Source organism: Coturnix japonica, chromosome 19, assembly GCF_054131305.1.
Source record: "Coturnix japonica strain WE chromosome 19, WE-NBRP24, whole genome shotgun sequence".
NCBI lineage: Eukaryota > Metazoa > Chordata > Aves > Galliformes > Phasianidae > Coturnix > Coturnix japonica.
In genome coordinates, this window is record NC_140681.1 from 2,898,752 (window position 1) to 2,925,347 (window position 26,596).

General features: G+C 39.0%; 1 protein-coding gene across 6 annotated transcripts in view; it reads right to left on the reverse strand.

Moving 5' to 3' along the window:
• The window catches only part of LOC146757788 (E3 ubiquitin-protein ligase Itchy-like), a 57,507-nt gene that overhangs the window by 18,786 nt on the left and 12,125 nt on the right, over positions 1–26,596 (reverse strand). For 5 of the 6 annotated variants that reach the window (XR_014935917.1, XM_085520124.1, XM_085520123.1 and 2 more), the window contains exons 2-11: positions 16,280–16,370; positions 13,760–13,898; positions 11,995–12,119; positions 11,594–11,731; positions 9,509–9,551; positions 6,352–6,521; positions 4,974–5,208; positions 3,609–3,704; positions 2,087–2,261; positions 985–1,051 (exon numbers count right to left, since the gene is read on the reverse strand). Coding sequence is in view for 5 of the 6 variants with exons in the window: in XM_085520123.1 (XP_085376249.1) it covers positions 985–1,051; positions 2,087–2,261; positions 3,609–3,704; positions 4,974–5,208; positions 6,352–6,521; positions 9,509–9,551; positions 11,594–11,731; positions 11,995–12,119; positions 13,760–13,898; positions 16,280–16,370 (1,279 nt within the window). In the remaining variant the exon portion in view is untranslated. Of the gene's footprint in view, positions 1–984; positions 1,052–2,086; positions 2,262–3,608; positions 3,705–4,973; positions 5,209–6,351; positions 6,522–9,508; positions 9,552–11,593; positions 11,732–11,994; positions 12,120–13,759; positions 13,899–16,279; positions 16,371–23,063; positions 23,135–26,596 lie in introns of all 6 variants that reach the window. The other variant, XM_085520125.1, reaches the window with a different exon arrangement.

Below are 26,596 nucleotides of genomic sequence, written 5' to 3' on the forward strand. Positions count from 1 at the left end.
TTACGATAAATGCCAGGATTTGGTCTTCTGGACCAGTCTGCATTTCTTTACACCATTTTTTATTTAGGGAGTTACAAGACATGCAGAACTCAGAAGACAAATTACATAAAAAGGCCAGAGTTTGACTATTGCAGGTAATAAGCTCCAATTTACAAGGGAAGCCTGGAAGCAAACACTTGTCTATAGGAGCTACACTGGCAGCAGAACTAATTTCAACATGGAAATTCAGCTTCACGGCTTCCCCAGCAACATCAGCCTAAAAAACATGCTTTTACATATTGTGTATGTAGTGCAAGAAAACACAAGCGAGGGCACAAGTTTATGGCATGATGTTGTGTCTACCTGAGAACAAAAATCTAAATAGTTATGTTTGAAAAAAACAAACAAAAACCCAACTCGAACTCTGAGAGGCAGTCACCTGCTTTACAACCCTGAGAACGCTGCCTGTGTATCCTGACACCTGAATTCTCACATCTGCCTCACAGTCACAGCAGGAATCCAGCTTTACATTTTGGTACACACATGCACAAAGAATTGCATTAATTGTAAATTGTTAAACCTGTGAAGTACAAACCCAAACAAATGTATTCCAGGGAGATGGACAAGATGATTATTAGTTGTCATTACAAAAGCTTTTCAGAGCAATAAACATCCAGGGAAGAGAGAGAGGGGGTAAACCTTGCCTAATGAGTGTGGTGCAAAATAGGATGACAGTGTGAGAGAAGCGATTATGACCTGATAATTACTGAGAAAAAAAAGAATACTTTGTAGTTTCTAATGTACTTCAGAACTGCACATCCTTGTCAGGACTTGATATTTGAACAGAATTCTTGGCTGGATTTATCTTTGAAAAAAAAAATAATCTAGATTTTCAGTTAAACAAAAGTAGCCTAGAAGAGCTGATAAAATAACTTGGCAGAAATCTTTAATGCTTTAATGTCTAATTACATTGCATTACAAAACACTATTTCTAATCAGTCTTACCCCATCCAGGTGGCAGTGGGCCAAGCGGATCAAATTCTTTGTTCTGAGTGGAAGAAAAGTCCTGGTTCTGCAAGTCACACAAACAAATGGTGCATTAATAATGGCCAGCTACCATCCATTTGCTTTCCAGATGTTCTAACACTGCCATCATAAATTATTGAAGTATATCTGTGTTTTTGTTGAAATTATATATAACCAAAGATGCCAACATATTTTTTTCCCCTAAAAAAAGATGTAGAAACTGCATACAAAGACAGTACACGGTTCATTACAAATTGGTCCTTTCTTTGGCCTCACTTATTTCCTGGTACTAAGCTCCTCTGTTAGCTAATTTTACAGCCCTTGGCATGCTTAATGAACTGCAGAGCCAAGAAAATAATTATCCTTTGTGAAGTGCCCCTGCCTACACAGAGGGAAATTAGTATGGTGGTACCCAAAACAAGCAGAAAGCAAGCTGCTTCATTCCTGCATACAGAACTCTTTTCCCTACTGCCTCAGAACCCATTCTGTTCTTGACAAGCCAGTAGCATTTCAGTTATCTGTCGTGTACTTCAGAGGCAATGCATCTAATATTATAGGCACAGGCATTATTTCTACTATTCAGAGGCAAACGATGCATCTACAATTCTGGAAGGTTTATCTTCAATTCCACTGCCCTCATTACATTCATTTCATTTTACCCAGTATAGAAACATAGCTTCTGAGCCGGCCTTCCTTCCCAGTCTTAGGCTAAGCCATTGCAAGACACAATATAAATAAAACAGCACTAATTTTATCAACATTATACATAAATGTTACCAAAGAACATAATATATATTTAGCTGACAAATAAAAACCGTCACACTGTCTGCAGCCATTGCAAGGACATGGACCAATGTTACCAATTAATACTTCATACCATACCACAAACTCAAAGATGCTATACACATAAATAATAAACTGTAATGAAGAAGTCTGGAACTGTTGCTGGGAGAAGTCACCCATAAACAGGCTCAAGACAATTATATAAACCTAGTTTCAATCTGCAGAAGAGAGAATAATGGCTTCAGAACTGGGAAAAGATGCTTCTCTTAGCTTTTACAGTCAGCATTGCATTTCTTACCCCATATATAAACCTCTGATTAAACTGCTGCATAGCTCCTTGAAGCTGACTGCGCTGAAGCTGCCACTGCTCATAATTCCGGACAGACTCTAACGTTGGCCTCTGCCACGTTGTTGTTCTTGTGAAGTGGTCAACATAGTAAATTCTCCCCATGTTGTCAACTCGTCGCTCCCAGCTTGAAAAAAAAATAAAAATAAAATTAGATGTGTGAGTTCTCAAGAGCAGACAATTTTAACAGTTCAGAAATTTTTTCAGTCAGACATCCATTACGTTTGGTAGCAGATTTAAGGCACGGGCTCATTTTGATGTGTTTTTCATCTTTCACTCTCTACTAATATAATGCAAAGAGCTAAAAACAAATGTAACCCCCTCTATGCTCTTCCCAAGTGAGATTCATCCTGATTCCTGTACTTCCAGTTTAAGCACTGAAAGGTTGAAACCTACTTTTCAAGTGCTACACAAAACACTGTCAATACTGTACTGTTAATACTGCATTTACCCCAGCCAATCTGTAATACAATAATCTGTGGGATTCTCCTAAAAATACAAGAAAAACTCAGATGGTTGAGTGGTACAATACAAGATTTCTAAACACTCTTTTCAATGAGTTCAATCTGTTTGGACAGAAATCCAAAAACTCTGTTTGCTGGGGAGGGGGGAATTTTTTTTCTCCCCTCAATATTTCAGTCCCCAAACATCAACACTATTTACAATATTTCATAAGGCTGGCAGAGACCTTAAAGATCATCTGGTTCTAATCCCCAAATGTGAATAAAACCACCATGAAGCTGAGTAAGTTTTAATAATGCAGTAGGAAATCCTCTCAGATTATTATTAATTGAATATAACAGTTAGGTTCCCTTTACTCTATGCCAGCTTGATTTGTTCTTTAAAATCCAATTCTCTTTACTGTCCTGTGTGCTTTTACTTTGTTAATTCTCTAATACATGAATCACTTCAGCGCGAATGAACTGCAATAGAAGAGTTGTGTTTTCCTTCAGTATAGAAGAAAAAAAAAGAATAACAAATGAGAACACCGTTTCCACAAAGTGTAACATCACTGGCTGTTCTAACAGCTGGAAATGCCTACAAACTAAAGATTCTTTATACGAGTATAGTAATTTAACAGCTGGGAATCCTAAGAACAGATCAAAGGACTGTAAACAATAACCTCACAATAACTAACAGCATTCATGCTCAGGTTAATATTTGTCCTAATCACAAAATACCGTTCTGTGGTTTTGATTAACTTTTATAGTCAAGCGTGCCTACTGATTTCACCTGTATATAGCACATATCCACTTGCATACACTTTTGACAAGAAATCTCAATTTTATTATCACTGACATTTAATTCTTTTCCATACTGTAGAACTATTTGGAGACCAACTGAATAAATTGTTTGTACTTGTTCATGTTGCAATTTACAAATGTGCTCTCCAGCTGTAGTAAATTGATAGTCATTTTTAGATACACCCAGTCCAGGCACATCCAAGGCAATCAGATGCCTTTACATGGCTTACCTTGGAGGAAGAGGCTCTGGCCGATCCCACGTTGTTCTTTTTTCAACGTGATCTACATAATATACACGACCATGCTGGTCTACTCTTTGCTCCCAACTGCAATCAAAATGACACTTTTATCTATCTCAAGGTGGAATTACTCCAGCCACTCATCAGTATGAAGGATACACTAAAAGATGAGAAACATTTCTTCCCATAAAATGCTTATCTTAGTAAAACACTTGAAGCATTTAGAACAACAACTTTCAAACAAATTTCTGTATAACCACCTTTAGGTTCTGATAAACTAAGGCTAAAATTCATGCATACACATGCTGTCTCAGCAAGCAATATTTGTATTCAATATCAAACGGATCAGTAACGTGTTGAGCAGAATCATCTGTGGAGAATAATCCCCTATTAGAATAATACTCATTTAATTTAAATCTCCAAATTATGCAAATGATGCACACATCACATATAAGCAGATCATCATAAAGGGAAACTGAAGTTGTATTTTCTGAATATGCAGCATTTGGGACGCTGACCTACTCCTGTATATGTATCAAATGTAACATGGAGGAAAATGCACAGTAATTTGCCATCTCTAATGAAATAAAAATGGTAAAGCAACAACCGACATCTTCAAAATTGCTTTCACAGTTATCCTGTAAGTGTGGTAATCCAAGCTATCTATTGCTTTAACTGCAGGCAAATTAAAGCAGGTAATACTTCACCTACTATACCACTCACATTAGGAAGCTTTTGCTTTCGCTCACTCAGAGTACGGAAACATTTCTATCTTTTAAAGAAAAAGTTAAGAACCTAAATCATGTCTTCGAAGCAAGAGACCAATCATGTAACAAATTCCACATGGGTATGAGATGGTGCCCACAATGCTCTCAGGAGACGCAATGTATGAATTCCAAAACGTAGAGACATATAGCAGATTACGTCCCGCAACAATAACTTTCCTTCTACTTACTTAAACCAGTTTCTTACTGCTTGACTTCACTCTAATTTGAAGACAGCAGGTTGTCTCACTATTTAAAACCTCCGTTTCACTGACTTAGCAGCTTACAAAGAGCATCTAAACTACTCAAACTGAATTCCTTTCTTGACTAAACTATACATATATGTGTGTATGTGTGTGTATATATGTGCGTATATATATGTTTATATATATACACATATGTATATACACACACAGACACACACACACATATACACCCACTTGAAGGTCCACTAGGTCAAACAGTTTAGAAAACCTTTATTTTAAAAGCTTTTGGGAATTTTTGTTATGCAGGAAAAGACAGATGTTATTTGTATTTTTGTATGCTTAAAATTAGAAAACAGAAAAAGCAGAAAAATGCATTAAACTCATACCCAGGTGGAAGAGGACCTTGGCTGACTGTGGTTAGTGCCTGAGTTGGAGGATTTACTGGCTGGACTTGTCTTGACACTGGAGGTGTGGTGAGTGCAGCAGTTGCAGGAGCTGTTGTTGCTGCTGTTGCCCCCTCAGGGCTCGGTTCTGAAGACGTATTTGCAGTTGCACCTGCCAGTGAACCTGCACTGGCCCCATCATTCTCTGTGGACGTGGATGGAGAACCATTTACACTTCCTATGGCAGATTAGAAAAAAACCAAATTTTTAACTGGTATTTCTCTCGTTATTGGTAACCTATTGCAGAATTTGTAAGTCCACAAGTAAGCATGCAAAAGGTGGTAGTTGGAAGTGCACACACAGCTACATTTTCTACTTCACACAAAAACTAAGGAAAAAAAAAGGCAATTTAGTTGCACTCTTAAAACTGCTTTAATCCAAGAACTGCAATCAGCTGCACAGCTTTGATATTACAAATTATGTTATTTAGCAAAGCAACTTGTCTGCACTCTGTAAACACCAGATGACTATAAAGAAAAAGCCATTTGTTTGCATTTACGGACTTCCCATTATTGCAATAATTTTTGAGATATCATGCATAACATTTTGAAGAAGAGATTTGACACGATGTGGGAAAATGAAGGGTGTGAAAGGGAGAATACATATACTCTTTAAGTGCTTTCAGATTTCTTCCCCCATGCAGGCCATTTGGTAGGCAGTATTAAGAACTATACACCAGTCTTATTACTAAACTACACTGCCTTTACCTTTTAAAACAATTACTGCAGCCAAGTTTTCCATCCAGCCTCAGTATTTATCAACTGTCACAATGAGACCGCCAAAACAGATGGCAGAGTGTGCATGTGGAGGAGTTAACCTGAAAACACCTACCACTGTCTTAAAGTTTTGTAGTTTTGAAATTATAAGATAGACAAAAAAACCTATTTGTTTTCGTGCAATCAATGTTTGAGGTGCTGCTGTTTCAAAGAATTTAACCAGAACAGTAGAAAGAAATTAGCAGTCTTTCAAACCCCACTATTATCTACTTGAGACAGTTCTGTAAGTCCTTCAGCAAATATGTTCATAGGTCTCATTAAAATTAACTGAATGCAACAGTAGCACTCACTCATGTTCTTTTGGCACCGGCTCCAATATATTTAGCAGTATCACTACAATCATCACTTCTCAGTCGTGGAAACAAGAAATTACTCATAAGAGAATCAATGATATTGAATGCAAACTGTTAAAATAGGAATTATCCAAGAATTTACCATGAAAAAAATTGTAGTTATAAACACTCATTGGAAATCTTTGTGTTCATTTTAAGACTGTGCAGCTCATCAATAGCTTTGAAATGGATGTCTGGCCCTAGAATACGCACCAGCTACAGATGCGGGTCTGCGGGGTGTGGGTGGAGGCGGTCTAGCAGGCCTTGGAGGTCGAGAAGGTTTGCAGCTTCCATTTGTGAGCAGTGGAGAATCACTGCCATTAACAGTTTTGTTTTCATTTGGAGCAGCATCTTCAGAGCTTTCAAGGCCATTTGAGTTAGTCCTTTGTAGGAGGAGACAAAAAGGAGAACTATAATAAGAGTGTATGGATGACAAGTTTTAAAACAGAAATGAGAATGTAATAACTATGGCCAGATAAGATTTTTACATTCATGTTAATTATAAAAAACATGTTTGTACAAACACTGAGAATTTACCCCCTGAGGTGTTCAAGACCTCAGTTGATGTAAAGGTGGTGAAACAGATGTACACACATCCACTGCTGAAATCTCCTTTTCATTCCCCAACTCAATATACCTGCCTTCAGGCCCTCTGCATTTTGTTGCTCAGCTATTTCCTCCCATGAATGCCACTATTCTCTAATGAGATAGGAAGCTGATTAAGACTGGAGAACAGCCTGTATGCATTGGCTCCACACAGTAAGCATATGTTCAGAACAAACAGAATGTTTGAAAATTGTAGACAAATTAACTACACACACAGATTTTCCCCCTAAGCTCAGTCCTGAATACTGATAGAGAATTTAGGCCTAAGCATTAACATTTTGACGAGGAGCTACGAATTCATAAATGACATCTCAACTTTTCAAGCACTTCACTTGAAATAGCTGTCTTCATTCATTCTGTATTGCTCAGTTACACCTAGCAATGTATTAATCTGGTACATTCATACTCCACTGAGCAAAGTTAAATGCATCTACATCTTTATGTCTAAAGCATTTTGTTAATCTAGTGGATTGGCAGGTCAAATACAGAGGCCATAAGTAACAAATACACAGGTTTAATTTCAGACCAATGCCTTTAAAATTACCTCTTATAAATGCACAATAGATAGTAGGTAAAACCAGTTAAACCACAAGGCATAAGGGATCAAGTAGAATCACGTATGTCTGACCTCAATATCAATGTCAAATGCACCTTTGTTCTATACTAGGTGTGGTACACATAGAATCACAGAATCACTCAGGTTGGAAAAGACCTTAAAGACCATCAAGTCCAACCGCAGTCTAACCATAGTACCCTAACTCTAACAACCCTCCGCTAAATCATATTTCTGAGCACCACATCCAAACAACCCTTAAACACATCCAGGGACAGTGACTCAACCACCTCCCTGGAGAGCCTATTCCAGTGTTTAACTACCCTTTCTGTTAAGAAGTGTTTCCAAGACAATTCATACCATGCTACAACCACCCTAAAATAAATGACTACGACATAATGTACAAATCATTAGGGATGTGAAGTTTGCAAGAATTATAGCCTAGCTTTCCCCTGGTCCCAGGAAGCACACTGCTTCTGTCAGAACTTTACAGTCAAAAGTATAACCTTTTATCTTTTGTGTACTTATATCAGGTATTTTAAGACAATGGTGCATATGAAATGTAACTATACAGACAGCAGTAAGTGCTGCTAGACATGTTCCAAGTCGCTTACATGATCCTTAAAATAAATACTTCAGGAACACCAAAAGCCCTATTAGATGGTAATAAAACCACACAAACTCTTATTACTATTACTATACTCTTACACACTCTGGCATTCCACACTCAAGCAGGGAAGCACGTTTCTGAGATAAAAAAAGGAAACAGCACTATATAGAACTTCTATGGGAAGACTCTAGACTGCTCAGCTAAGTGAGGTTTCCTGCTTTCTTACAGATGAACGAAGCTATTCCATATCTCATCTCAGAGTGCTGCACATTGTATAGACACTTAAAATACTCGTAGTACTGGAAACTAATTACCATGGCTTGGTGCTCACTGCAGGTTAAATATGGTCACTTTTATCCCACTAAATTGTATGGGACATAATCCCAAATCAATCTTAAAACACTGCAACTGTTATCTTTTGGTATCTTCTTAACAAAGCAAAATATAGTTCATATACCTCCATGCTGTGTAACAGAAGTGTAAAAAACACATGGTGTTTATGTATCAGTGGGGCTTCTTTAAAGATTATATTTATTTTTATGCATTATTTTTATTATATTTATTTTAATCTGTTTTATCACTGGGAAATTAAATTTCAAATCATTTTATTTGGGATTTTTATTCTTGTATCGAGAATGGAAGCTGCAGTCAGCACACATTAGAAGGAGAAATACTCAGTACTTCGGAGTGAGACAAATCCTTTAATTCTGAGCTGCGGCTTTCAAGTTTTCATTGAGAAAAATAACATCTACTGCTGCTATGATCCCTGAAATAGTTTCCTTACAGTGGGGACAGTTGAGAGATTCAACCACATGTTCTTAAAACAGAGCAGAATTTGCCTGTGATAGTGAAAATCTGCATTGAGCTCGAGCTTTTTCACAAGACCTACAAATCTGAGATAATGTATGTTTAGAGGCTCACAATTTTTGAACTAGGAATGTGTATCGAGGTATGAGAGCCAATGCAACATCAGGCTTATTTCAGTTCTCTGTAAGGCAGAAATTTACAAAGCAAGGTGCTGCGTCAGCCAAAACATTACTGGCCTCATCAATGTTAGCACTCTTAACACAAAGTGCTGTTCTCACAACAGAGACAGTAGGATATATATGCACCTCACAACACACTTAATTGCTCAGTGAAGATTAATTGAACCTAAATCTCTCTGTGTACCCTGTTATAAAACACCCCAACTATTTGTGCTGATGGACTCAGCTGAACCAAGGCACCTGTTCTGATGCCAAAGAACAACAGGCCACGCAGTTTTACAGCATTTTAAATGAAGCAGATAAAGAAAGAAAAATCTGCAAAGAGTTAATGAAGTTATTGAATTCAAAGCCAATGCTCTCATCATACACTGAGCTTGTATAGTACAGGTCTGCTTAATTCTGGAAAAAAGTTCCTATTGCTAGTTATGTTAAACAAAGTTTTAATTAACGTGTTTTTAAAGACAATTAAATATTTGAATGTACAATAGTGTAATTTTTCTTTAAGGATATGCTCAGATCTGAACAAATTATTCAGTCATCATGTTTGTAAACCATACAGTTCCTCACTCAGACATGTAAACATTAAGTATATAAAAGAAGGGAAAGAAGTCTTACCGAGCGTCACTTCTTGCTTTGGAGCTATCATTCTGTGTAGGACCTTAAATACCAGAAATAAAAGGACAGCAGCAGTATGAGCAACATTTGGAATCACTTCCAAGCATTAAAACCAGAAGTCTTTAAAGCCCAGATTTCTCTCAGAAGCTGTACACTTATATGCTGCTGATCTACTGCCTTATTTTAAGGCTGTACACATTTCACACCTATGTATGTGTATGCACTTTCTTAAAGCACTGCTGCCACAAAGTACAAAAGCAGTAACATTTTCACCTTATGGAAAATATAACCATACCTTATCCAACTGCATGAATATTGCCAAAGGTACACAATTCTGTCTCTGTGAGCAGTATCAAGCACTCATCTCCATTTTTCAAGTGGAGCTCCCTTTTCATATTCTTGACCCTGCTCTGAGGGCAGGCAGAGCAGGTAGGACAACAAATTCCTCTGAAATCCTCTCTCTGGCTGGCTAGCAAATAGCTGCATGGGTTTGCTTCAGAACTGGTCTCTCTGACCTGGACCATTTCCTTTCTCTGTACACAGTGTAGTGTAAAGGCTTTGGAGCAGGTCCAAGTTTGGCTGCTCTCCAAAAAGAATTATAACAGTTCAGTTTAGATTTGCAGACGTTTTTCAACTGCTTATTCAGCTACCTTGCAAATATTTGCCTTTTGTGCCAGCACTTGCAGTACTTGAATATGCAGCACTGAAATGCTCACTCATGTCGATAGCACAAATACTTGATTCCACCGAATTAAACAAATGCCATTAACAAGGAAATCAATTATCAGCTCTGATGGGAACTAACTACAGATGTAAAGGAGTTGGATGTAAACTCTTACCATGACGTGCTGTTCAAGGAAGTTATTCCAATTCCAGAAACAGAAACTTAACTTGAAAGGCCAGACAGGCAACAACATACCACCAGTCAGCGCCTTTAGACTGCAGAACATGTTACACTGATTTCTCTCCTTTCTCATCTGCTTCAGACACCTTATCTGTCATCTTGGAACCCTCTGCTGAGCTGCTTTCTAACATCTGACAGCACAAAATTGTACTCAGTCTGAGAATGACTATTCTTTTGTGCATGACTTTTCCTACTTACTAATACATTTTTCTCAGTAGGTTAATTTAAGGAAATAGCTTCCACTTGTGATTTTACTTCAAGTATTGCACCTGAGGGAAATTTGTTACTTTCACCACCAAAATACCTCAGCCCTGCTCTATAAGCCTCGCAGTGTTTGGGCTTTCTTTAGAAAAAGAAAATAAAACAAGATCACACTCCATCAGACCACAATCTTTTTAACACGTATTTGGATTATTTGGATGGAATCAGAAACTGACTTCATTTAGTCCTTCAACAAACGAAAACACTTCTCTGGCACAAGCCAACTAACCATCTAACTAAGCTGCTTTCTGCCACAGATAGCCTGTTTGATCCTTGAGAAATCACCTCCCATCTAATTCTAGTCTGCACACTGCATCACCCTCAGAAATGCACCTTTGTCTCAACCAAAGGTAATGAACTGCCTTACTTTTATTTTAATGTAATTACACATTTTACACTTATTCAAGACTTTCAGTTAAGAATTGGCATCTTCAGTCTCAGATAACAAGGATAAACAGAAAAAAGAGTGGATCTCTCTCTCCAGCAAAATCTATGCAAGCATTTCATTTAGATATTTAACAAAAATTAAGTATAAAGCTGTTTCCTAGCCAGAATAGACTAAATTTATCCATTTTATTTCTTTTTTGTTCGTAGTCTTATTAAAATTGAGATAATCTAAAGGCTTTTGTTAAATAAGGCACAATGGTAGCTCGTAACTGCTAGACAAAGCAAGCAAAGTTCAGAAACCTAAGGTGCTGGTCTTATTTACTTTACAGTAATGCTGATAATCTTTGCTGATTATGACTCCACCTCAAATAAAAGTGCATAAAAGTTCTGGTGTCTACAAACACCAAGTCAAATAAACCACTCATTACCGTTACTAAAGCACTGTGTTAAAGCATTCAGTAAAAAAACAAAAAACAGAGTCTTTGTATTCCAGATAATATATAGATTGTATATTTAAACTGAAAGTCACTTACTTCTTGTACTTGAGGCATCACCATTGGTCAGGAGCTCAGGATCTACCTGCATTCCATCTAGACAGACAGACAAATCTCCAACCACTTCTGCTGGCTCTCTGTCACCAAGAAGGTGCAATGTTACCACTACCTGATCAACTGAAAAAGTACAAGAAAAAAGTCAGAAATTTATCAGTTCTTAGGCTACGTAATAGGAACCACTTATCAGTTACGCTTTCTCTCCTGAACATAAAAGTAAACTGAAAAATATCAGGCTCCCAATGACACCATGGCACACCGTGTATAAGGAAATAAGGATTATAATGAAAAATCGTGAGGATACAGATGTACAATCTGTAGCAACAAAAGGAACACTTAAGGCCCACGAGAGAGTTACCCACTGCACTCGAACTTGTACTTACGTTTCATACTGTTTGATTTCAAGGTCTCATGAATATCCAGGGCAGCACTTCCCAGGAGGACATCAGACTTTAACGTTTGATGGCTCCAGACTCGAAAGGTTAATTTACTTAGAGGGGTGACGATTCTGGAAAGAAGAAGTTGAACACTAATGTAAAGGCACTTGTTTTTGGGTGAACTGAGCAACATACATCAACTGTCACTTAAAAATCATTAAAAAAGCAGTGTACACATTGTGGCAGTGTGAAAAGCCTCCTTTGGCTGATAAGGTCATAGAACCATAATGCTGGAATCTCTGCCCAGCACACATACAGTTCCATTTGTCTGCTGGTGGCAGAGACCATGAGTGTTGGCTCCTAGAGAAGCCACCAGCAGAGGCACATTCTGAAGCTGACAGCACACAATGAGACTACCTGTGCTGTGAGGCCCTCCACTCCCAAACTGTCAGCAGTTATGTACTGGGAGAGCCCCTTACAGAAGAAGAAACATATGCCAATGCAATTATCTTTTTTAGAGAGCAGTTAGTTATCGTCTCCCCTCCAAAAGAAGTTTAATCAAATCATGCTAATTGCTGTATTTCTAAATGCAGCTAAGCATTTTGCAGGAAGACAACAGATCAGATGGTGTATGTGAGCAGGAAAACCCTGGAGAATATAGGCGCTCTCACAGTGATAAGAAAAGCCAGAAAGCCTAGAGAGACTTTTTCCTTCATAGAAGTATTCTGACAAAAGCAGAAGGAAGAGCATCATGAAAAAGCTGATGACATTACAATTAAGAATAAACTCTCAAAACTTATTCCTTAGAGGTCACCTCCAGAGGTAAAACATTCACATGCCCCTCACGTCCCCCTGAGTTTTCAGAAGCCTTATGACAGAAACAAATTATCTCAGTATGAGCTGCTGCCACTGTACAAACATGTTGTTTTTTTCTTTCTTTTCCTTTTTTTGTGTGTGAGTTCTTTTTTTTTTTAATCACTAAAAAGAACTTCGGAATGACTTTTAATATTGATATTCTTCTGTAAGGAACATTCAAACATTTATGTATTTTTAATTACTTCAACTGTGGGAAATGCATTGCTAATGAATCTTTGTTTTCTCAGTAGGTCATCTCACATCTATTGTTTATTAGTAGAGACCTTCATGGCCAAACAATCCCTGCGGGGTAAGTAGCTCCACTTAATATACTGCTTCTGTGTTTATTCCAACGTCAGTGCTTTATACCTCCTATCATCTCACATCACAAACACTACAATAAGCAAACACCAACTCTGTTTCTTCTTGAAAGTAATGCTAGTTTTGTACTTTTTAGGTATAAATGCAACAGCAATTTTGTACTTGTGACTGAAGTGGGAAGTGACAAGACACAGCCAACTAACAGTGCTACAACACACTGTAGGACACTGCTACACAGAGCTATGCGTTTTAGCCATGAAAAACTAACCTTACATGTGACAAGCAAAACATGAATGGGATTGTCAGCCTCGTCAGATTATCTTCGCTTTCCTAATACTTACACAATTAAAGCTGAGTTCTTACACATTGATACACACCCTTGTAAGCACTATGTATTTTCTACGGGACATAATGCAATTGTTTTATTAAATACATATATCAGACTAAATTAGCCCTCAAGAACTATGCAAATCTCTCTATACTGTGCAACGCAGAATGCTTTGTCTAAAATATCAACACAACTCACTCTTAAATTCACTGTCAATTGCATAGCATTAATTTAACTCAAACTAGAAAAGAAAACCGTCATACATACACTGTAAGATGCTGTTTCCACTTTGGACTATTTGTGTTGTTGCATTTTTCTGTCTTCTTTGACTGTCCATCTACTGAGACTTCCACATAAGGGCTTGGTCCAAACCACTTATTTTTTTCTTTTAGTTTTGCTGAAATAACTGTTAAGAGAGAGAAAAGTTATAATCAATGGAATATTTCAACAACAAATAATATTTTTCAGCTGGCTACTTCAGTATTCAAGTATTAGATCATTGATGGCCAACAGTAATGCTTCAAGAGAGAAAACACACGTGGAAAACAAATGTTTTTGCATTTCAGGCTATTCTGTACAGTGTTACATCTCACACAAAAGTCTAAAATACATAACAGTACTTCCTCTACAGCATCAAACACTATGACTGATAATTACCAGTTTTAGATCCCCAAAAGCACATCAGTATTGAAAACAGAGAATACCATCTACAGCCTATCCTAACCTGCTCCCTGTCCCCAGCCAGGATCATTTTATTTATTACACTTTATTAGTTTATTACACTTGATTCTTATAAAGCTTGAAACACAATCCATCTTCTTCACTAAGGAAACCTGGGCAAGTGTCACTGCTGGTGATGAGAAGACATTTAAGGGAGGGAACCTTTTGTAAAGTTTCATGTATCAAAGCAAACATATAAAATCTAACTGAAGGCCAATTCAGAGCTCTAATAACTACTTACTGTCCTAGAGCAAAACTTTGATGACACTTGCAGCTCCAGAGCTTTTTTCATGCTAACAAATATATTCTTTATATTAGTATCTGGACAGCAACAGGAACCTGAAACTTTTATTCTTTAAACATTCAACATCAACTACAATACTCCTGTCTTGTCAAATACTGAGTGTGTTGCCTTGATTTAGTCTGCATGAGTCTACCCAAATATTTATTTAGCTCTTATCTAAGGAGGACTCTTGGATTCTTTGACAGCACTAAGCTTACAAATCAGTACTTACAACAAATACCTGATCACTTCTAATTGGCCAACGAACCCCTCTCTGTTGCTACAGATGTCAGCCTGGTCTCCTGTGTTTTCATCACTACTTAAGCTGTACTACATGATTAAAAAAAGATGACTAATTCAAGCCCATATGGCTAATCTACCTAGATTCCTTTTATAGTCTATACTCCTTTAGAGATTTAGAGAAGTAGCTTAGTATAAACTGCTCTGAACTGCTCCCAAGGGAAGTGCACTCTCTCCACCTGAGCTCTCATTGAAATTAGTTCAGTTAGCTGGCGTTGATCTCCAAGCATGACCTTCCCCTGATGTCTCCAGTACTTGGATACTGCAGCAATCCATGTCTCAACATCACTAGGTGTCTCAAAGACATCAAGATCTGATTTAGGACAGATGGGGGCTGCTGTTTACTGAACTTCCTAAGAGAAAGCAAAGTCTGCCTGCACAAAAAGTTTTGCAGACTGTGGTTGAACAGCAAAGAAATTAAGAGATGAACATCATAACAGTCTTCATTCTAAAAATGAGACATTACTTTTTACATGCCTTTAACGGAGCAAACCTCAGTCAGGCATCACTAACATAATCCTTAGATAGGTTTCCCTTGGCTATAGGGAGACACGTTGCCTTTGAAACCCCTTCAATTCTCATCTCCAATATCAGTCTGTAGAGAAGAGTTTTTTTTTCAAGTTTCAGAGTCCATTGAGAAAAATTGTGTTTGTGTCCTCCAAGTGACAGCTAAGGGCAACACAATTTATTCAGTTCCAACCTTCTGTTTTGCCTGAAGTTTTCCCATCTGTATAAGAGAATTCTTTTCATTTGTACAACTTCTACATACATCCCCACACTGACAGTGCAAAGTTTAGCCTCAGTGTTTCTAAATATACATGTGCATACATCCACAAACCTTCCACTCTCAGGCTTTAGCTTTCACATTTGAGTAAAACTTGTTAGTCAGAGAGCAGAGAAACCTGCTAAGTTTCAGCAGTTGTTCTGTTGGTATGGCACTACAAAAAGGAAAGCATGGCCACGTAAACCCATTCCTATGCAATCTACTGGTCCTCAGTTGCAGTAACATTCTCATCATGACTGAAAATATTTAACAAAGAAGTCCAATACAATAAACAGTAATGCAAATTCACTCAGTTTGAGATGTAAAAAAGATAGTGAAATTGTTAAGATTCGGTGCTGTGCCAGGTGTTAGAAATAGAAAGCAGTTTTGTATTACGTTGTTACACCTACCCAGTTCTCTCTTACTGTTCTGTACAACTGATTTAACACTACTCTAAATTAATTGCTCATTTCTTCATTCCTTACACAAAAAAGTATAATATCAAAACACATTCTGAGAAAATCTTAAATATTTCTGCCAAGTCACGATTTCGTTACATCATCAGTTTTATTTTGCTATTTCTCGTGGGCTTTGTACTACTAAAAGCTTGCTGAAGCATGCTACTACAATTACTATTTAGTTATCAGGAGAAAAACAAACAAATGATTTTTTTTCCTTATATGCTTTTATTGGAAAAGATACATAATTTCAAACAACTTACCAGTGATCTGAAGCTGTGATTTCATATACAACCCACCAGGTACTCCTGACTTGGATCCAGTGCCAGCCATAATATGGGCTGGATCTTGAATCTGGATAAAGAGAGTGTCAACATATTAATCCCCAGAAACTCAAAACTGATTTCAGTTTCTTATCTATTTTTTGAAGTGTAGATACATTATGCTGCCAACAAAACTGCCACGCTCATTCTCCTTCTAGTTTCCTTCCCTTTCCTGAAGTACCAAACTTGGCTCATTAAGGCCTTAGTCTTTACCATACCACGATCTGTAAGCATTCACATCCTGACCTACAAGGTCTTCTGATCTTGTCTCCTCAGTTTGTCCATCAACTGTGTCTGAACAATGTTTTTATCTTACCAGTGTTTACTCTTCTGTCTGAAAATGTTGCCTTTATTGATGTCCTATGTCCTGGGGTAAGAAGTTATTACTGTTTGAAAACCCCCCAAAAAGAGCTATCAAAAAACCCACAAGCACAGTAGAAAGGAATTACTAAATTAAAAAGTAAGTTTAGGGAAACCTGTTTCTCTAAGTCTTTTGTCTCTATTTGGTCAGACTGAGGATATGGCCCGGGGCTGTAATTCCAAAACACTGAAGAGGAAACACTGCCTCTGGAAGAGGATGAGACATCCTTGCCCAGCCTTCTCTCTCAGCACAGTCCTGCTCGCCTGACCCTCCCAGCACCCACTGCAAATGACACTAAAGCAAACTGGTATTCCTACTATTCTTTGAACTTATGTACTCAATCCTCTACTTGGTTTTCAAGGATGGGGAAAAGGAGATAGGGGCCAATACACGTCATGTAGCTTTGATGTTTACAGACAAATTAAATAGCGTGCTGCTATATTCAGATAGAGATTACTTTGAAGTACCCTGATATCCTTGCTCAAGACTTATTAATGCAATCCCTCTGTGCCACATCCCCTCGCTGTGCCAACTTCTCACTGTCTGCTGTGGTCAAAACCACTCATGCACCCATGTGTCCACCCGAGCTCCATCTGTTGCCCACTTCTGCTCAGCCTCTGGACCTGTGTCCCTGAGCACTGCAAGCAGCACGGACCAAGGCATTTGCTGCATGCAGTACTACTGCCAACAGGGAAAACAGTGTTAGCTGAAGGTGCTGATGGCTTCACCTCAAGGACAAAACACTACACACAAGGTGCTTCCAACCGATATCACCACAAGCAGTCCAAACCTTCTCTACATTCAATACAAAACAGCATTTGAGAAGGGAGGCCACATTTAAGTAACACAAGATCCTTTTCTGAAGCTGCAGTGCAAATCAAAAGTCCAAATACTGTGATTACTACAAACCTGGTACTTCCACAGAGATACTGCAAGAGCGACCATACAGAAAGTTCTTACTTGCTGCAGCTTGCAGATACAGATGGTACCCACACCACAAAAAGAATACTACCCAACTTGCTCAAATTACCATATTATCAGTGGCCTTCAGTACTTCTAACTACTGGATTGCAGCTGAGAGCCACACAAACCTAAATATTGCAAGGGTGAAAGTGTTTGTAAGAGAAATACTTTAGAAATGATCTCAATTTACAAGACTTCAGAGGACACCTCTTAAGCCTGATCCTGTGATGAGTTCTGCCAAGCTACGTAAGCTCCGTGCTTTAAGAAAGCAGCTGAATGAAGCATCCAGCCCAGCACAGCTGTTCTCTGCAGCCCAAAGGAGCCTGAACTTACAGAACTGCTGTTTTCTGCCTGGAGAAACAGCACAGCACATAATGCAAACACAATTAATGAAGGTGAGGATTAATTTACATTTGGAACCACGCAGTAAGCACATAGAGCAGAAGCATGCATTGAAACTTATTTTCATTTCTAAGCCTGCAAAATACGCTCATTAAAATTAATGTATTAATATTCAACCATTCTCATTGAGAACAAAGGGGGAAAAAAAATCTATCAGCTTAATCCCATCAGAAATGACCGGCCTGCACGCACCTGAATCCATCTGAGTTACCACATGCATGCACTGGCACTTACACAGCCCAACCTGCAGGTCTTACTGATCAGCTCAATTCATGTTTCAGGAGCCTATTGCCTGCCAGCATGTCTCAGTCACACAGAGCTTAGTTCTCCCAACTGCCACAAAGTTCCTAATTACTCTTCAAACAATCAAGCTGAAGAATCGTATCTTATTGTTTACATACCAGTGAGGCACACAATCTAGAATCCATTAGTCAAGAAACTCCTCTATGAGCAGGAAGTTGTTCATGGAAAACGCACAAACTTTTAGCATAAAAACCAGCCTAGGGAGATTTACAACCACAAACTAGAAACTACAATACTGAATGATTATAAAAGTGTTTCCATTTTGTTTTCTTACAATAGAGACAGCAGGGAGGGTGTACTTCTCGAGGTGTACATGTAAGGTGTAGATTATTGGATGGCTTATGCTGCACTGGTCTCAGCTTGTTGATTTTAAACCACCTGACAAACTTCAATTTTAAGCAGCCCAGAATTTTCTGTGTATTCAAAGAGATGAAAGCCAGCTTTCATCATGTTTCTTTTGTGCATGCGCATGCACAATGAATTGGGAATTGTTATTGTTTGAAGAAGGCTTGCAGTGAGCACAGCAATAGACGCATGGGCCAGCACTCACTTCAGAAGTTTTCACTTCCCTTTCAGAAGATCGAGCTGGCTGGAATATGGATGGTGACACGAAGAAAACAACACAACCGGGATCTGACAAACAGAGCCTGTACCCAGAGAACACAGAGCTATAGTTTCCTCTCAGCCCTGACCTGGAACCCCTCCAGCCAGGAGCTGATTTGCCCTCGTCCCTTTGCAGCCATATCACACTGCTGCTCTGCAGAGCGATCTGTTCCTAATGCACTCCACTGGTGCACTTTATTATCAAAATGAAATCTAATGTTAGCATGATTCAAGCCAGATTTCATTAGGTTATTATCAGGTTAAAAGCTACTTGATGCTTCCACTGCACAATGTAAAAGTGCATTCTCTCTATTTTGAAGAGAGCAGCAAAAGAAAAAAGCACACACAATTCATTTAGCTCGTGCTAAGAAAAAAAAACAGTGGAGAAAAATAGCAATAAACATCATGGACAGCTGCTACCACGTACAAATGGCAAGAACATTTTTTGTACATTTCACAGCATCCCAGCAAGACAAAGTGCAGTTATGTTCAGCTGCAGAAAGCCATGTCTCACCGTGTGTGCTCAGACAGGTCAGCACTAGCACGGCTTAGAACAAACCCATTTTGCAGTCAGACGTTTGGACCTCACATGCTTCTGGGACGCTGTTCTTTGAATTCCCACCCTAACCACAGTGCTTTCTCCAAAGCCTCCCCTATGGCATGGTGTGCTCTTAGGGCAAACTGCATCATCCTCAGTGGTATTTTAATCCACGACAGCAAAGTTTACCACTGAACTTTTTTGTCTTCGTGTGAGAGGTGCAGAAGGAAGAAATCCTCGAGGGACACAGCCCAGACACCACCAACACATCCAGAAAATGGATGGGAGGTGAGCAGGGCCTTATTTTTCTTTTACCAAATCATGAGAAAAATGTAGAAAGAAAAGCAGCATTGAGTTCATGGTTGAAGCAAAGCAAGGAAAGAAATAAGAAGTTTCTTACCCTGCAAACCCAGTGGGTGTAAATAGCAGAAGAAAAGCCAGCAAAGGCTAGAAAGCCCTTCAGAGGGTTACTGTGGGACCTTCATTCATGGATGGGATTCATTCAAAGATGGACTTGCTTTAAAAGGTAATTTTATTTCACATTCATTTCAAAGCACAGAAGACAATTAGGTGAGAACAGAACCCTGTGACAATTATACAGGCGTAGCTTTGAAAACATGCAGGCACACATGGTATAATTAAACAACTGAAATAACTGCACAGGCTGCTGCTGAGAAAAACTTCCATTTGTTTAGAAACCACTTTTAAGGACAAAGACTGCTTTACCTGTCAGAGGTGAACTGACTCCGAGTGAATTTGCTATTTCCATAATCCAGTACAAAAATGTGCAATAAGGAAAACATTTATTTAACATACTGATGTTAACAATGGGCACTGAAAACCCACGTATACAGCAAGACAAGAGTCTGGAAAAGTCTTCGCTACTAGAAGTTTTATTTCAAAAAACTATATATAAAGCATTCTGCATCTATGTCAGCTGTTCTGTGTTGGTTTTTCTGTACATATATATGTATATTTTTTAAAACAACAAGACACATGAGTTACGTACCTGTAAGAGATGAGACCTGTATTTCAGAAACGATTCAAAGTGATGTGTTTGTGTCAGGGGAGGCTCAGGCTGGATGTTAGGAAATGCTGCTTCTCTGAAAGAGTGCTGAGGCAGTGTTATGGGCTGCCCAGGGAGGTGGTGGAATCACCCACCCTGGAGGTGTTCAAGGAACATTTGGATGTTGTGCTGAGGGACATGGATTAGTGAGAGCTATTGATGATGGATGGATGGTTGGACTGGGTGATGCTGTGGGTCTCTGCCAACCTTGGTGATTCTGTGGCTGCGTCAATACTGGACATTTTTTTGTTGTAAGGAATTAATACACACTTCCACCCTTTCCCCTAAAAGGCTGAAACCTCTATTTGACTGTAGGCCGTCACATGGCAGTGAGATTCCTTTCTCTCTTATAATTACGCAGTAAGGCTGAGCAAAACCAGCAAGTTTGGCAACTCCTTGCTTTGTAACTTTGTAGGTATTTGAAAATTTCAAGTTTCAAAAAGTGGTTTCACAAGGCTGTTTTTGTTTCCTGCTTTTCTTGGTTTCTCCTTAAAATAAGTCTTAAGGACATATAAGTTACGCCTATAAGATGACATACAGAAGGAAAACGCTGAGTAATCAACTAGGAGGAAAAAAACAGACATTGTAACAGTGCTGAGTGCGGATTGGAAAAGGAAGCAATTTTGAGGTTTGCATCATGGGACATTTATATAAGGAATGTAAGTAAAAAGGGTTTTGATAGCAGAACACAGCTTAGATCCCTTTAGCCATCAGACAAACCAACCTGAGTAGTGTGACAGACCTGGCATTCACTAGTCCACATGAGCTCAGCAAAGAGGTTCAGATTAGAGTTGGTCTGGGCTGCAGTGCACACGGTCTGGTGGCGTTCTCGAGGAATACAGGCCCAGCAGTGGAGGAAGGGAGGTGTGCTGGGCAGAGCACAAGGATGCTGCCTGGATACACAGAAATGGGATCAGGAAAATCAGGGCTGAAACCAAACTTGGCCTTCATTCCAGTGGATAGGGCAGAAGTGGGAAAGAACATCACCCTCTGGTCCTGGAGCACCTCACTTCACACAGAAGAGCTACTCAACTTCTTTCTTTTCCCTGCTATGGACTGGTTAATGAGAAATCCTTGATGGTGAAGCAGAAGCTATTCATCATGTTGTGTAAATAGTGTATACAAGTAATTCATATTTTTCCCACCTAAATCATTTCTACAATGCAAACCAGAACCACTTGTTACATGTGCTTACATACAACCATTTCTGCTTTGTTCCAAAGCACCACAGTGCAGTCAAAAGTCACATCCCTCTTTAAATCAAGGAGTCTAGTTGTATTTGGTGAGGTTTTCTAAATCTATTCTAGGCAGCTGCCCTTCTGAATCTTGCTACCAATGAACTTATCTCGTAGAAAATAGTAACTGAGATATTAAAATGGGTATGAACAAAGAAGTAATGGAATATACACATATAAATCAGAAAAAAATGCCCCAAAACCCAGCAGAGCAAAGTTCAGCAGAAAGGCTTTTACTGACAAAGGACGTTTCTTGCAGCAATGAAACAGAATGTCTCAGTGTTAAGATGAAGAAGTCTTCACTGAGCTGTGCTGCAGTCTTACCTATGTGTCAGTATAAGAGCCCCTGCTTTAAACAGAGATGGCAACAGAGTTACAGTACATCACATCCCTCATTCTTTTTCCTGTTGGGTTAGCAGGAAAGCACACTGAAGCTATCAAGAGATGGATATTTCATATAAGGAGAAAACAAACTACCAGCATTAACCTTCACATAAGTATGGAGGCCTAAGTAAGCCAGATTCTGAAGAAAAAGGCCAGCTTAAAACAAATATTGACTGCCAAAATATTGAAAAGCTCCATCTATAAAGTAGATTGTTGCCAAAGGGACTCCAGGGCACGATAAGTGGTTAACAGAAGCAGGTAGGTCCACCTCATACTGCACACAGGAGATGCTGTGCAACCACCTAACACACAGAACAGAACGCCCTGGTGCTTACCAGTACATGAGTGTGAGGGTAACTGAGCTCTGTGAGAAAGCAAGCACAAGTGAGAAGAACTACTTCAAGACTTTCAAACTCTGCAGCACCCTCCCATCCATAAGGTCTCACACTGGACCTTGTTACAGTAATTTCCCACAACTCTTCACACAGCAGGGAATGATAATGAGATAATCATACTGATATCCTTGAAGAGGACCAAAAGATGGCTCTACAGTATCATGAACTGACTAGACATTACAGTACCAAAGACCAAGGAACTACCAACAGCCTCAAACAGCTTTCCTAAAAACGCTCAAGCAATTATTTACACAAGACTGATCCTTGGGGCTGATCTCATTCTTCCAAATATCTACCTGAGTTTCCTTTTCTAAAGGGAACTGAACATTGAGAAATTCCTCTGAACCCAAAGCTTTTAAGTTGGAAGTATTTAACCTGGCTACCAAAACAAAGAAATAGCCCAAGGAAAGAAGAAAGCAATGTGGAAGCACTGTGGGCAGACACCCAGTGCCACCTTCTCAGCATTGCTTTTACCTCAATACTGGGATAGCTGGTGCTCTTATGCAAACCCTGCAGATCAGAAGAACTGGTCCATCAGCTTCAACCTGCAGAGAAAAATGCTCCCAATGACACTGTCTGCAATCCAAACCCAGCTGCCTTCAGACTTCCCAAAACAAAGACCTGCATGAAAATTACAGAGAATTGATTCAGGAGCATTTCTGTGCACCAAAGTCTGACCTGTATAACCTACATCTCAGTAGAAGATTTTCATGATTTTTCTGCAGTAGAGTTTAATACCAAGTAAAAGAACTGGAAAGAAGAAGTGAAGAAACAGCACAGGAACATACGAAATAGAAAGAGAATAAAGCAATGAAATGCAATAGGTGCTTCCTCAGCACCTTGGCAGCTCCCCAACCATCAACCATTCTTGGAACCGACTCCAACAAACAGGCAGGACACATGGCACAGAACAGGCTTTGCTGCAAACTCTCATCACTCGCCAATCAATTTCCTTCCGAATCAAAAAGATGTTAGCTTCAACTAACTTTTAATATACATTCACAAAGTGGGAAGGAAAAATAACAGAGACGTGTGCATGAACGCATATATGTGCCTTTTGCTCGAGTCCAAAAACCCTGGCAAAAAAAAAGCCACAGCAGAGAGCTGCACAAGATAATTAAAACCATTTGTGAAAACAAAGAGATGGTCTATTTTTATTACAGCTGTTTTCTTGTCATGGGACAACCCAACCCAGGGAGAAACAATAATTCCTATATACAAACCACTAAGCTAAAACTGGGTCCTGTAATCTCTGAAAAAGCAACTCTTAAAACAGCTGGGTCCTAAATAACATAGGAAAAACAAGATACGCTCAGCTTGGCAAACCCTGTAACCCACAGCAGAGAGTACCAAAGTGTTCCTAGCAAGGCTGAGGAGATGATGAAATGGTACCTTTCTAACTACCAAAAACTGAAAAATACAGCCCATTATGCTTTGCTGGAGTTACTGTTATTAACTGGACATCAACTCCTGTATTTTACAGACTGTGGCTTTTAGTAATTCACGTTGTCCTTTTAAACTCTTTCAAATAAGACTTTTTGTAATAGTACAGCACCAACACAACACTACACTGACTCAAAACTAAATCTCTTCTTACCACTTCCACGATGAGGTTTCAGGATAATTTTTCAGTGCTAGTGAACAACCAGAACAAAATTACAATGTCTGGATGGAAAGTAAGAAGCCATCCGGCTACTCCCACAGCAGGACACACTGCTTTTCACTCATGGAATCTGGCACTCAACCTGCTCCTTATAAGTATTAGAGTACTCAAGTGTTATTGGGGGCTGGTTATATGTGTGCAAAGTAACATTTCTTTAAGGGTTTGTGATCTTTTAACCACCTCATGATTGGCAAAGCCATTTTCAGCAAGCCTACTCTCTACATCAAGATTTTTAAGTTATTGTTGACATCAGTTTACAGAGAAACAAAATCTCTAAGCATGACTACAGAACATTTTTATTTAACTTAGCAAAGATGAGTAATAAAATTTAGCCCCAAATCTGTCTCCACAGCAGCTGGTCTACCATGAGTGCACACCATTTTGTTGCATCATAAGCATTGCAGTGTGGTTTAAAGGAAGTTCTGCTTCCAGCATAGAAGCTCAACTCATAGCTGGAGCCCATCAACCGACAGGGTCAGAGCTGCTGTGCTGAAAGCTGAAGGATCAGGAGGGCACCAACTGCACACAGCAAACCAAGCTGTCAGAATGAGCAGCACCTTTCCCTCACAGGAAGCCTCCACCAAATCACTTTGTTCACCTCAACTTGACAATCTTTTTGTTGGCTGTTATTAAGGATAAGATGAAAAGGTGACAATCAAGTCCTAACAATCAGAATTCTAATATCTTATAGTAATTACAGGAATTTTTCCTTTTAATTCTTCCACTTCCATGCACCGTGAACCATCTCCTATATGGAATTTTGTGGAAATGCAGCTCTCAAAACAAACCAGTGCTATAACATCACAGACATCCTTCCCCAGAGAGGAAGACAGTCACAAAGTGAATTAGAATTCTGTCTACAGAGAGACATCAACAGAACCCTAATGGGTAAAGCGTTTTCTTATTTCTTAATAAACACCACTTTCCAGCAGCAACTCTGGAAGACAATTTTCCCTGGGGAAAAGCAGTCAGTTGCCCATAAAGCTGCAAGCAGTCACTTAAACCCTGCAGCAAACCAACCAGCTGTATGGCTTTTGGTAGGAACAGAGTTAATTTTCTTTACTCCTACAGTGCTATGTTTTGGATTTGCGACCTGCTGCTGATAACACACTGATGTCTGAGTTATTGCTGAGCTGCACAGAGCCAAGGACGTGGCAGCTTCTCACTGCCAAAGAGGAGCTGGGCAGCACAAGAAGCAGAAAGTACTGGGGATGGCTTAGGACTGTCTCTGTTTTATAATCACTTTGTTCTACAACATACAGCTTTGCTTACAGTTTACCTAAATAAAACTGGAACCAAACTAGAAGTACACACAACTGTTTGGTAATTCTACAGTTATGAATTTTAATGCTACTTTAAATAAACTTCACAGCAAATGACAACTTTGAGCAACAAAGAAAGTACTTGAAGTTCCAGATAACAACAAAACACAAAGTTTCCAAAAGCAGCAATAGTTCTGATTAACTGCCCTATACAACTTCATTCTGCCCTGCAATTCACTTTAAGCTGCAGATGGCTCAGAGGCTCAACAGTTCCTCTTACAAAGCAAAACCCAGCCTAGAGCAGTTCTGCCAAGCACTAACATTATTTGGGAACAGGAAGTTACTTGGGACCTTACCTTCAAGGTAATAAAAACAGTTTTTTTCTGAAGAACTTTACTCAGTCTCCTCCTCCCTTTTGCTAGGAAAGAATTCATCCAGAGGCCTCTGTTCATCACTGCTTTATCTACGCGACACAGCAGCAAGAAGATACGGCCACACAAACCTACAGGCCATAAGCTACTTACCTGTGGCATTTAACTAATTATTAATTAGGGCAATTACATCTTAATGTTATCACCCAGAGCAAAAATACTAAGTTAAAACTAAGCTATTTTTCCTTCTTTAAGCAATTTGCTTCCTTTAAGTCTATTAACTGATGATTACCAGATAGAGATGTGTCACATCACCTCTCTCTTACATGTCTTCTCATGGTTTTAATAACTTTAATGGAAAGAAGTTACTATTAACAGAAAACGTAACTAAATCCATACACTAACCTAGTAGTGAGACAGAAGCTGTAATTGTGCAATCTCAAGAGAAATCCAAGTTTCCAGTGCCACAACAGCAAAGCGGGTTGCTCAGCGTTTTTATACAACTATGTATCTTATCTATCTGTGGCATGAATGCCTTACATTCCTAATGTTTCAGCCTTTCACACATCCCTTCACATCACTACTAAGACATAATAAGAGAAACACAGTAGGCTCACCAAGAAATAAAACATTGAGTCACTGAAGAACACATTCCTCAGAAGTGTTCATATTTGCTCTTTACATTCAAGGTAATTTTTCCAATATACATTT